The sequence below is a fragment of the Rana temporaria genome, chromosome 2, assembly GCF_905171775.1.
Source record: "Rana temporaria chromosome 2, aRanTem1.1, whole genome shotgun sequence".
NCBI classification, from domain to species: Eukaryota; Metazoa; Chordata; class Amphibia; order Anura; family Ranidae; genus Rana; species Rana temporaria.
The window spans coordinates 242,671,549-242,685,443 of record NC_053490.1 but is presented as its reverse complement, the minus strand read 5'-3'; the positions used below and the strand labels follow the sequence as shown (position 1 = coordinate 242,685,443).

Here is a 13,895-nt window from a genome sequence, read left to right as displayed (position 1 = left end):
GCGTAAGTCGTTCGCGAATAGGGATGTACGTAATTTACGGTCACGTCGAAAGCAATGACATTTTGCAGCGGATTTTCGAGCATGTGCACTGGGATATTTTCACGAACGGCGCATGCGCCGTTCGTAAAAAACTTCAAATACGCGGGGTCATAGTTAATATACATAAACACGCCCACATCATTCACATTTGAATTAAGTGGGCTTACACCAACACAGATACGTTACGCCGCCCTAACTAAGGGCGCAAGTTCTTGCTGAATACAGAATTTGCGCCCCAAATTACGGCGGCGTAACGTATCAGATACTTTACACCGGGCATAAAGATAGACGAGTCTATCTGAATCTAGCCCAGTATGTTTATCTATACCCCAAGATTAAATCAGATCTTACCTGAAATAAGTACAGAGTGATTGGAAGGTGATAAGAACTGACTGAGGTTGTTTCTCCTCTGTGATCCTCTTCTACAAACAAAAACACACAGAAAAAAAAAAAACAGTAAATATATATACAAAATAAGTAGAGAAAAAAAATGTATATATATATATATATGTATATATATAAATAAATAACAGCAGGCAGGTAAAATCACCTGGTTGCGTCCAGGATGGCAGGTATGTGTGTCCTAGGTTTAGGCTCTATGCAGATTTGAACCACTAGGGGGAGTGCTGAGAGTCCTGCAGGGGTAGAGTTAAATGAGCCCAGCTGAAATAAGTGGGCTCATTAAGACCTCTACAAAAACTCCCAGCATGCTTAGGGTGGTGCTCCATCCTGGAACCAGTTTTGTGCCCGTTTAGACTGAGGAGTGCTATACCCATCTGTGCGGCAAGCCTCTGTAACAGGGAGATAGGTGCTGGGGACAGCACAAGGCTGCACCTAGCTGATAGCCAGGGAACCCTGTGTGTAGTTAGTGGCCAAGTTGGCAAGGATTAATTTTTCTTTTTGTTTTGCTGTTTTTGTAAATAATGGTGTAAATAAACCGCACCTTTTGTTTTTCAAATTCACTACTGTTTGCAGTGCCTAATTTTTGTGTAGTGAACTCTTCCAGAGGGTCAAACACACACACTGCCGAGCTAACCCATTATATATATATAAACAGTCATGGCCGTAATTGTTGGCACCCCCAAAACAAATTCTCACAGAAAAGTATTGCAGGAACACATGTTTTACTATACACGTTTATTCCCCTTGTGTGTATTGGAACAAAAAAAAAAAAAAAGGGGGGGAAAAAAGCAAATTGAACATAATGTCACACAAAACGACAAAAATTAGCTGGTCATAATTCTTGGCACCCCTAACTTAATATTTGGTTGCACACCCTTTTGGAAAAAATAACTGAAATCAGTCGCTTACTATAACCATCAATAAGGTTCTTACACCTCTCACCCAGAATTTTGGACCACTCTTACTTTGCAAACGGCTCCAGGTCTCTTATTGGAAGGGCACCTTTTATACTGATAAACATCAGTTTTTACATCGGAGCTTAGGATCACCTCCATGAGAGGGTTATTTTCCAAATGAAGGTTGCCAGAGGGGAATTGTGTTCTAAAAGCGTGATGAATTTGTAAGTACCTGGAGAACATTCGATTTGGAAACTCGTACTCAGATCTTAATCTGTCAAAAGTTTTTAGTTCCGCATTATGAGTAAGGTGAGAAAAATGAAAAAACACTCCCCTGGAGCTCCACAGCTCCATGTCTGGAATCGAGCGGAATTCGGGGAGAGGTGTATTATGCCATAGAGGGGTGAAATCATGTGTGTGGGGTAGTTTAAGCTTGTCTGACATGATGTCCCACACGTGTCTATGATTAGTGATCTCCCGTCATCTCTTAACCCCTTTCTCCTCCCAGGACTGCAACAAAGGGGTCTGTTCTGACTATTTAGGACATAGAAAGGTCGGTACCCTAGCCCTGTCAATTTTGTCTATGTGAAATAACTGACAATTTTGCAGCTAAATAATACATGTTGAAATCTGGTAGAGCCATCCCATCGAGATCTGTGGGATTTTTCAATTTGCACCAGAGCAGTTTATGTCTGCCATCACCCCATATAAATGGTATGGCTGCACGCTTTTAAAATTGTAACAGCAGTTGCAGGGAGAAGATGACCGGTCCACTATCCAGGGGGGGAAAGCTGCAGGAACAGGTTACATGTTCCACCTGGAGTAACATGTTCCCAAAGATGAACTTATCCTTTCATTTAAATCACTTTGTCAGTTTTCACTTCCACATGAAAGTCTATTTTTCAGTCTTAAAGTCAGAGTCCACCTTTTAGGCAAAAAATAATAAATGCACAAATTTTTGAAGACAAAAACATGCATTTATTATTTTTTTCTGCATGATCTTGAAAAGCATTGCACTTGTGATCAATGGATCAAGGGTGCAATGTCAGGCTTCTGCAGACAAGTCCTGCTGCTTTCAGCCTATACCTCTAATATGGGCTGACTGTTTAAAAGCTGCAGTGCTTGTGAATGAACTACGAGAACACTCCGTGTCCTCAAAGTCCATTCAGATCTACAAGCCCTACAGATGCAGTTGCTGACAATAACTGCTGTAGGTGTCACCGGCGCAAATAAAAAATAAAAAACGTGATCTGCTGCAATACCGTGTAAGCCCTGAAAGGGTTTAATGTGCATATAAAAGAAAAATGTTACTGCGCTGATCTAATAATCCATGAGGTGTGATCTCTGGGGATGTGAACTGTGAACTGATTTAGTGCACAATCGACCATATATATTATCAGGAGTTGAAAACACCTAATATTCAATATGGATAAACTTAAATTAAATAAATAAATTAAAATAATCTGTTAAGATATGTTATATAAGTGTTACAAAAACCTGAATACATTAAACGTGACCCAAACAAAAATTTTTTTGGTTGGTTGACCTGCACATCAATGTGCCATAGTGCTCCTATGGAGGAAAAAAATGGCTGCTCTTGCTGTTCCAAGCCTACCAATAGTGAAAACAAAGCAAAAAAGATATTCCAAGAATAAAATAAAAATCAAAATAGTCAAAAATCACAACAAAATCAATAGTACCAAATGTGCAATGTGCCAGCTGCGCTGAAAATATATAGTCCAATGACAGACAGTTTTGCTATTACACAATGTATTCCAATAGGAAAAGAAGGTTTCAATGCTGGTAATGCTGTATAAAGAAAAGTGCAACTGTCTCTTCCACCCGACAAAGATGTGCCACCATCACCAATGGTTGAACTCAACACTCACCAGACCCCAGGTCATAAAAGGCCCCAAAGTAGTGTCTTTTCTTTGTCCGTTAATGGATGTTGCCTCCTTCTCCCTTTTACAAGATATCCTTAAATCCTCAAAAACAAGGGGCTCATCATGGTGTAGTATATAAAAACGCATTTATTAAAAATATATAAAAGATGCACTTACAAGAAAAAGTGCCTTAGACCGGCACTGGTGTCTTTGGCAGTGTCAACCGTTAAAAGCCGCTGACCAGCATTTAAATGGTTGTCTTGGGAGGCGTGCATACCTCGCTCCTCTCCTCATGTACTGCTACAAGGGGTCCTGGCGTGCTGGTATGTTCCCCTCCTTGTGTGCGTGTCCAAACAGCCTCTACGCGTTTCGCTATTGCTTTCCTGACGACGCAATAGCGAAACGCGTAGAGGCTGTTTGGACACACACACAAGGAGGGGAACATACCAGCACGCCAGGACCCCTTGTAGCAGTACATGAGGAGAGGAGCGAGGTATGCACGCCTCCCAAGACAACCATTTAAATGCTGGTCAGCGGCTTTTAACGGTTGACACTGCCAAAGACACCAGTGCCGGTCTAAGGCACTTTTTCTTGTAAGTGCATCTTTTATATATTTTTAATAAATGCGTTTTTATATACTACACCATGATGAGCCCCTTGTTTTTGAGGATTTAAGGATATCTTGTAAAAGGGAGAAGGAGGCAACATCCATTAACGGACAAAGAAAAGACACTACTTTGGGGCCTTTTATGACCTGGGGTCTGGTGAGTGTTGAGTTCAACCATTGGTGATGGTGGCACATCTTTGTCGGGTGGAAGAGACAGTTGCACTTTTCTTTATACAGCATTACCAGCATTGAAACCTTCTTTTCCTATTGGAATACATTGTGTAATAGCAAAACTGTCTGTCATTGGACTATATATTTTCAGCGCAGCTGGCACATTGCACATTTGGTACTATTGGTTTTGTTGTGATTTTTGACTATTTTGATTTTTATTTTATTCTTGGAATATCTTTTTTGCTTTGTTTTCACTATTGGTAGGCTTGGAACAGCAAGAGCAGCCATTTCCTCCATAGGAGCACTATGGCACATTGATGTGCAGGTCAACCAACCAAAAAATTTTTTGTTTGGGTCACGTTTAATGTATTCAGGTTTTTGTAACACTTATATAACATATCTTCACAGATTATTTTAATTTATTTATTTAATTTAAGTTTATCCATATTGAATATTAGGTGTTTTCAACTCCTGATAATATATATGGTCGATTGTGCACTAAATCAGTTCACAGTTCACATCCCCAGAGATCACACCTCATGGATTATTAGATCAGCGCAGTAACATTTTTCTTTTATATGCTGACAATAACTGTAGTCTATTGAGTCACAGGAAATTTGGAGGACTCCCACACGGCCACACTGTTTTTGACTTGCAACAGCGGATATGGCGAGAAGATCCCCGGCCCACTGTCATACTGAGGGGGGGGGGGGGCTGCAGGAGCTAGAACATGTTACATATTCCACCCTAAATATGGGTGAAACACATAACATTTTCCAAAAAGTAAACATCCTAAAAAAATTAAAAAAATTAAGGTGTGCAGTTAACTTTAGCAACAGAAAAATACTTCACCTTGTGATTTGGTTTCAGCAAAAATAAATGGGCTTACTTTCAATTTAAACAAAACATATACATACCATTAAGGAAAACAGGCGATCATGTCTAGCCATGCGATCAGGAAAAAAAATAGCAGCTCCGTTCAGTAAAGTGTTTGTAATTTCCTCTTTCAGTGCTTTGGAATACAAAGTTGATGTTTCCATGTTGTCCATAGCTGAAATAGGATACAAATCAGTTACATACAGTGCACAACCTATGAGATTATCTTTTCTGTTTGTGGCCCTACATAAACCTTTAGGCTTCATTTACAAAAGTCAAAACACATTTACACGTTTTTTTATTTACGGATCTGAAGGCAGCTGCATTCTTTTTAAAGAAGAAATTCACACACTGCATTCAGATCTGTAACACAAAATCCAAAAATCTGCATCTAAGGACATATGTATACATGTATGCCAAATGCAGGCGTTTAGGACAGTTTTACACAATTATTTACTGATCATTACACAGGACCTTTTTTGCTGGAAAAATAACATGAACAATAAAATTAGTAAAAATTTTACAGGCATGTGAATGTGGCCAGTTTACAGGTTCCCGGCAGGTATTCCCCCTCCCATTATAAAACTTCTCTTTTTTGAGAATTGTGTTCCTATAAATTTGCTTACCCCAGAGGCATTAAAGCAAAGCCAGATTTGTTGAACATCTATTGAGCTTTTAGAAATTGACTGACTCCTGCGTACCCTATTACTAGTCAGTAATAGGTGCTTTAAGGACACTCAAAGCTCATGCTTTATCCACCAATTTGTGAGGGATACCCAAGAAGGTTAAACTGCTAAATTGAAATACACCAATTGTGAGAAAAAGGTGCATTTGCTTTTGGTTTGCTACTATATTCTTATAAAAAAAAAAAAAAAAAAATATTTTTTATTCCCTATCCATACTTTCCTCGGTGCATCAGGCTGATGCTGCCGCTATCCCCCGGCATCTCTGCACTGAGAACTGAGCCACCGCACACAGCCGATGGCTCAGGTTCTCACTCCCTAAGAGCGATGCTGACTGTCATTCAGCATGGCTTCTGCTGTACTTCTCAGCGCTCATTGGAGCGCTAATGAGGGAAGGGGCGGGAGTGCCCGTCTCAGCGGCTCGCTGAGACAGCCAATCAGGTAAGCTGGCAGATCCAGACTTGGAAGTCGTGATGACGCGCTGCCCCGACTGATGGCAGCGACGTCAGCGGAGAGCGGACTTCAGATCGCTCTCAGTTGAAAATGGGTCACAGGAGTCCAGAACGAATTGCCCTCCTGTGACCCAGAGGAGAAGCCCAGCCTAAAAAGCTCAGGCTGGACTTCTTCTTTAACAATGGTCTACATCAGGGGTGGCAAACTCAAATTCACCGGGGGCCGCATCAGCAGTATGGTTACCCTCAAAGGGCCGGGTGCGCTATGTATACAGTGCAGGCAGGCCCGGGTTTACTCCCTTTGCCACTCCAAGGCCGGTCCTACAATGCCGCCCCCCACCACACACACATCACATGGGGGAATCCCCAGAGAGCCCCCCTTACATCAGGCTGCCCAGAGAGCCTCCCCTTACATTACTTTCCCCCAGAGGGCCCCTTCTTTATATTAGTGTCCCCAGAAACTACATCAGGGTCCCCAAACAGCTGACTCCCCCCTTGCAGAGGTTCCCCTGTACCTGGCAGGTGGAGGTGGGAGGCAGCGATCGGCAGCTCTATAGTGTCCACAGGCAGGGGGGGGTCTCCCTGGGGCTTGTAGTTCTTCTCCAAATGTATACAGCAGAGAGGGGAGGTGCCTCTGAACCCAGGCATGAGCAGTGTACAAGCAGAGTGAAAGTGAAACCAGATCGGCATTGTAAGCCTCATGCCTGCAGAACAAGCGGAGGCGGCGGAGACGGGGCGGAGGAGGAGGCGGGCACCAGTGGCATTGTAAGCCGTCTTGGCTGCAGAAAGGGTGGTGGAGGCGGAGACAGGGCGGAGGCGGAGACCAGAGTGGCAGCATGAGACACAGCGTTGGAGGCGGAGCGGCACAGAGTCAGTAAGGGGAATATGTAATGATTACATATTCCCCTTACTGTCGCTCCACCTCCAACGCTGCGTCTCAGGCTGCCGCCCTGTCTCCGCCTCCCTTTCTGCAGCCAAGGCGACTTACAATGCCGCTCTGGTGCCCACCACCTCCGCTCATTCTACAATGTAATCAATGCCCGCTCAGACTGGCCGCTCGCTAGATGAAACCTGGCAAAATGAGGTGGTTGCTGTGCGGGCCACATTACAAGGTCCCGCGGGCCTTGTGTTTGCCATCCCTGGTCTACATTAATGACTCACTGTATCCCTGTCAACAAGAAAAGCAAAAAAGTCTGTTTGTTTAATGGAAACCATATAATTACTGCATACCTTTGATGATTTTCTACCAGATATAGCTCATATTTATAGTATTGTGAATATGGATATTAACATGCATGCTACAGGTAATCTCAATAATACATTGCTGAAAAACATTTAAAATCAAATCAATGCTAATGCCACTTAAAGGAACAGATGACATTTATAAAACATGAATGCCTTTTTTTTTCTCACCATCACACAAGTGTGTGTACAGTTCCTGAGCAGATTGGGATTGGCTCTGATTATTAGGAGCAGGATTGTCTGTTGTCAGTACATTGAAGCAGCTCTGGAGTAACTGAAGAAGGATAGTTTGAGCACAGATGCATTCTTCTCTTTGGCTTGAGAGAAAAAAATATTTTATTTGATTAATCGAAATAAAGATCCCCAGAAAACGTTAAATAATTGTACTTTTTGTGTCTATGAAGATTAAACTAAATATACTAAAACTAAGGCTGCTTTTACACTGAGGCGTCGGCGGTAAAGTGCTGCTATTTTTAGCAGCACTTTTCGGCCGCTAGCATGGTGTTTTAACCCCGCTAGCGGCCGAAAAAGGATTAAAACCGCCCGCAAAGCGCACATTTGTTGGCTGCGCTGCCCATTGAATAAGATAGGCAGGGGCGCTGTAGGCGCGGTGTATACACCGCGCCTACAGGGCCTCAAAGATGCGGCTAGCGGGACTTTTTTTTACTGTTCTGCCAGCTATTAAAACGAAGTTGTTTTTTTTAAATAACAAACATGTTATACTTTCCTGATCTGTGCAGTGGTTTTGCAGAGCCGCTCCGATTCCCTTTTCTTTGGGTCCTCCGCCGGGGCTTTTCTTGCTGCTCCCCCCTCGACCAGTGTCCCCCCCCCAAGAAAGGCGCTTGCCCTGGGCGCACTGCTGCAAGCTCGCTGCCAAGCCGCTGCTCTGTCTCTCCATAAGACCCCCCCCCCCAGCTCTCGTCATGAGCTCACTGGCTGTGATTGACAGCAGTAGGAGCCAATGGGCTCCCCCGCTGCGGTCTCAGCCTAGGAGGAGGGAGAGTGCTGGGACAGCCAAGGCCATCGTGAACATCGCTGGATCGGTAAAGATTGGAGGACTGCACACAGGTTTTTTACCTTAATGCATAGAATGCCTTTAGAACCACTTTAAAAGGCTTCCTTCCTTTAGGCATTGAATGGGTCAACCTTTTTAGCTCATTGGGCAACAGGGCAACTCTCTCAGGCATATCTGCCTATAAAAGTTTGGACAAAGGAATATATACACCAATAAATCCTGAAAATTAACACTTTCTCTGCACCATTAGAGGATTTTTCAGCTTTCAGAAAGTGCACCACACCTGCAAGATGTAAAAGACGTCTATGGCTCAGTGCAGCTAACACACAGGTGCGCCGCAGGTATAAGCAGCATTATATGGGGGTTCAGGACAATAAGAATTCATTATCTCCTGTGGGACTCCTGTTGCAGCAAGACACAAAATTATACAAAAAAAAACAACATGTGATTGAATCTTCACGTATCTGACAATCCATGCGTACAACATGGCCTTCTCCCCCCTATGTTGGAGGATGGGCGATTTGCAATTTTCTCACAGCACAGAGTGGCATGTGTGCATTTCGTTGGCATGTATAACAAGGCAATATAAAACTGTGCATTTTCAGTAACTATATATTTTAATGTGCGTGTATGTTTAATCAGTTTTGTATAATAAACATTTACATTTTTTTTAATACAATTTTGTATAATTCTGTGTCTTGCTGCTAAAAAGTCCCACTGGAGATATTTTTCTCGCATAGCAACATTTAGGCCCAGAGCAGCTATAAACTCACACATTACTCATATCTTTTGGTTCTAACCCCATAGTTCATTGTGGCCCACGAGCTGTTACCAAATGTTTTTTTTTATCCCAATGCAATTAATGCATTACAATAAAAAAGCTATAAACTATGGAAATCATATACAAAATGTTGCTATATTCAAAAACTTACATATCTTGAAGCTTTTTGTAACATTTCCAGAGCAGCTCCAAATTTAAGCAAGATAAATCGAGAAGAGATCGATGCCTTGATTGATTGTCTTTTTCCTGCACCAAATAAAGAATACTGTATAGTTGCATAACTACGCAAACCATTTTAAAATTACTTTTCCGTAACATTTGCTAAAATTGTTATCTAAATAACAGAGTATTGTTTCTCTCAATACTGGTTTTTCACTTTAGAGGAAATGTGTGCTTTGTTCATTGAAGGCCAAAGTCACATTAATGGTGGCTACACTAGGCACTTTAGAGCCTAACTTCAGGTTTCAAATATGACCCAATATATTGCTTTTGACACCACTCAAAATGGAGATGAAAGCATATCCCTGTGTCCCAGAGCATGGGGTGCAGGCTTGCCCTGATACCAATTCAGAGGGCTAGTAAATGTAAAGAGGAAAGGCTCCCAAGCAGCCCAGGTGAATAAATAATTAGGAGCAGCCTTAGCCTACACCAAACCACACACTGATGCATTTCACCCCACCCACAGACTCACTGATAAGATTTGTTGGATTTAGTGTAGGGACACAATGGACACCTAGCTGCCACTGTGCTCTTGCTGGGCTTTTTAATGTGTCCCTCTGGGCAGACCTGCCCTTTATTTATACACAATAATATATTATATATATATATATATATATATATATATATATATATATATATATATATATATATATATATATATATATATACACACACACACTGTATTTGCTGGCGTATAAGACTACCTTTTACACTTAAAAAAAACTGTCCAAAAAGCAGGGGTCGTCTTATACGCCGGGTCAGCTGCTTGGATGCCTGCTGGATGTGCAGTAATACTGTATGTAGCTTCGGCTACATACAGTATATACCACTTAGCCAATCCCGATGAGCGATGTATTCAAATAAATACAGAGCCTTCTCAGATTGGAGTAACAACCATCTACCATACATACAGTAGCCTGCTCGGATTGGCTTTGAGAGTCAAAGAGGCGTGGGCTGATGATGTTACAGCCTCTGCCAATCCAAGCAGGCTTTGTATTCATTAATAGAATACATCCCTCGCCGTGATTGGCTCCAGCTCCAGCAAGAATGAAGAAGAATATGGCTCAATAAGGATGAAATATGAAGCCTCGGAAGGTGGGTCGTCTTATATGGCGAGTACAGGGAAAAAAATCTTAAAAAAATGTAAAATTAGGGGGTCGTCTTATACGCCCGGTCGTCTTATACACCGGCAAATACGGTACATATACATATATACACACACACACACACACACACACACACACACACATACCACTTTAACTTGGAGACTCTCACACTTAAAAGGCCAAGTTCACCTTTCATTCAAAAACAATAAATGCACATCTTTTTGCAGCATTTTTTAAAACAGGAGCCTGAAAAAGTATTGTCGCAATTAGCAGATTGCCGGTGCAATGTCAGGATCCTGCTCACACTGCCCCCAGCTCTGTTGCCTGTACCTCAGTACAGGCTGTCATTTTAAGAGTTTTAGGTAGGGTGAATGAACTTTGAGCTTGCATGCACTTCACTCAAATTACAAGTTTCTGCCACTGTGGCAAACGGATTTCTGTGAATGAATGACATGGCGATATGGTCAGAGTCTCGCACAGCCGTACCGTTTTCAAAATCTGACAGTTGGTTGTGGGGGGGGGGGGGGGGGTATGGGGCAAGAACCTCTGCCTTATGAGAGAAAAAAATATGGTGAAATTCGGAAAAAGGTGATTTTCTGGTGATTTCAACCACATAAAAAATTTAAAACATTACTTTTATTTCAATTTTTTTTCATTTGTCTGGAATCAAACTATTCCAAATTCGCCTGCTTTTTCTTCTAGTTATGGCGAAAATATATGGTGTAGAAACAATAGTGTATATATCAAGATTTTGTTTATGAAGCTTTTTTCCCCCCTCACACTATGACAGCATAGGCCCAATCATTGAAAACATACTGAAAGACCCCCAAATGTATCTTAGGGTTACTTGCATTTAAAGTAGAAAAAAAAAAAGGAAGATCTGACACCTGTGACATATGTCACAGAAGGCATAAGGGTCCTTTCACACGGAGCGGACCGTTTCTGTGTCCGCTCCGTGTGTCCGCCAAAGCTCAGCGGGGATCATCAGTCATCCCCGCTGAGCTGTCGGCGGATAGGGCGGTCCCCGCACACAGTGCAGAGACCGCCCTGTCTCTGCTCCGCTCTCCCCTATGGGGGATCGGATGCAGACGGACCGTCTGTCCGTCTTTCTTCCGTTCTGCGGAACGGATCAGATGCAAATAGGGTTTCTTCCGTTCGCAAAAGCGTATCCCGACGGACGCGGACGTTAGCGGATGCTCCATCCGCTAACGGACGCGATCCCATAGGGATTAATTACAAGTCCGTAAACGGACTTGTAATGAACGGACGAACGGTCCGCTAGTGTGAAAGGACACTTAAAAAAAAAAAACGATCGTTCTTTCTCTCACACACACACACACACACACACACACACAGCTTGCTATGCCATTTATTATGGCTACCAGGATATCAACAATACAATCATGAATATGTGCTATATACAACTCACAATAAAGCTTAAAGGAACACTAAAGAGAATTTTTTTTTATTTTTTTAACAAAACATGTTATACTTCTACTATACCTCTACTGTGCAGCTCGCTTTGCACAGAGTGGCCCCGAACCTGGTCTTCTGGGGTTCCTCGGCGGCTGTCTCGGCTCCCCCCCGCAAGAACTTTCCACCTTCATGCGAGCTCTCTCGCATGGTGACAAGTTCTTGCGGGCGCGCTCCCGTGATACAGCCGCTCACTGCATCACTTGGCCCCGCCCCTCAGCGCGACGCGTCATTGGATATGATTGACAGCAGCGCGAGCCAATGGCTGCGCTGCTTTCAATCAACCAATAAATGAGCCGAGAAGCCAGCTCGTTCACGGCGCAGGACTTTCAAAGGGGTCAGGTAAGTAAACAGGGGCTGGGGGGGGGCAGCTAATGATCGGATTTTGTTCACCTTATTGCATAAAGGTGAAAAAAAAAACATGTACCTTTAAAACCCCTTTAAAGATTATTATGTGAACCCTCACTTTGTAAAACAACCCATCCGATATTATATATATTATACACACACACACACACACACACACACACATAAACACACATTTTTTATAAGTGATCACATAACCTTTGTTGTCAGCTGCATAAAGGGCTCGGAGAGGTGGGGGAGAAGAATGCAAGGGGTGTCAACAAAAGGCAGAGAAAAAGCAATACGCTGATCTTCCCAGTGAAGAGCTGTGCGAAGTGGGGGGTGGGGTAGGAGAAAAACTGACCATGCTGGAATGAATATGCTTCTATCCTTAGTGGGGACAGTTTGAAATAGGAAAGCAGGTGGACTGGCATGGTCACCAGGTATTTCACAAAAAAGGAAGAAATACAAAGAACTGGAAACATTTTAGCACAAGTACATGGTACAACAAACAAATGTTGGGGTACACTTTAATATTCATCTAGGAATTGCAACATCATACCAGTTATAATGGTTTGTAAAGTTCAGCAAGTAAGGCAAGGCTCTCTTTGCACCTGTGATTGCGGAGACTTACCATATCATGTGCAAGCTGCTGAACAAATAGCAGAGATTTTAGAATGAGGGTCATTCCACATACGCTATCAGATGGTAACTCTTTACACTTCAAACATGTCACATTCATGTCAATTTTAGCCTCCAGTGGTCTGCGGTAACCAAAAGCACTGATACCTTGCACACCTAAGCGCTCTGCTGTTTCTTCCCGTGTGCAGAGGAACTTCACCATCCAGTACTAGTAAGGGAAAATTTGACACAGATTAGTGCAGTGAATCAGTGAAACGTTTACAAAATCTGATATGATAAATTGTTTATAGCCATCATCATCCATTTTACCAATACGTTCTGCAGCCCAACAATGTATTTCAAAGTCAACAAAGTTCAGCATTATTAATAAAAAATACCCATGATATGCAAACTTTTAAATTCTAATTTTACAACTTCTGAGATTAACACACACACACACACACACACACACACACAATATCTCACAAAAGCGAGTACACCCCTCACATTTTTCTAAATATTTTATTCTATCTTTTCATGTGACAACACTGAAGAAATTACACTTTGCTACAATGTAAAGTAGTGCTTGCACAAAGTCGAGGACGTTAAAAGACGGCCTCCGGTTGTAAAGTGGTTAAGGACCGAGCCTCTTTCTGAGATTTGGTGTTTACAAGTTCAAAACTTTTTTTTGCTAGAAAATTACTTAGAACCCCCAAAAATTATATATATATATGTTTTAACACCCTAGAGAATAAAATGGCAACTGTTTCAATACTTTTGTCACACCGTATTTTCGCCATGGTTTTACAAGCGCACTTTTTTTGGAGGAAAAAATACACTTTTGAATAAAAAAAATAAGACAACAGTAAAGTTAGCCCAAATTTGTTTTAGATTGTGAAAGATAATGTTATGCTTAGTAAATGGATACCCAACAGGTCACGCTTCAAAATTGTGCCCGCTCGTGGAATGGCGCCAAACTTTTACCCTTAAAAATCTCCATAGGCGAAATTTAAAAAAAATTCTACTGGTTGCATGTTTTGAGTTGCAGAGGAGGTCTAGAATTATTGCTCTCGCTGTACCCATT

At 42.2% G+C, this 13,895-nt stretch overlaps 1 protein-coding gene across 2 annotated transcripts in view; it reads right to left on the bottom strand.

The window, feature by feature from the left end:
- The window catches only part of ZZEF1 (zinc finger ZZ-type and EF-hand domain containing 1), a 300,633-nt gene that overhangs the window by 212,003 nt on the left and 74,735 nt on the right, over window positions 1-13,895 (bottom strand). For both annotated transcript variants that reach the window (XM_040336714.1, XM_040336715.1), the window contains exons 13-17: window positions 12,825-13,040; window positions 9,199-9,293; window positions 7,423-7,568; window positions 4,916-5,049; window positions 391-461 (exon numbers count right to left, since the gene is read on the bottom strand). In XM_040336714.1, the coding sequence (XP_040192648.1) occupies window positions 391-461; window positions 4,916-5,049; window positions 7,423-7,568; window positions 9,199-9,293; window positions 12,825-13,040 (662 nt within the window). The remainder of the gene's footprint in view (window positions 1-390; window positions 462-4,915; window positions 5,050-7,422; window positions 7,569-9,198; window positions 9,294-12,824; window positions 13,041-13,895) is intronic.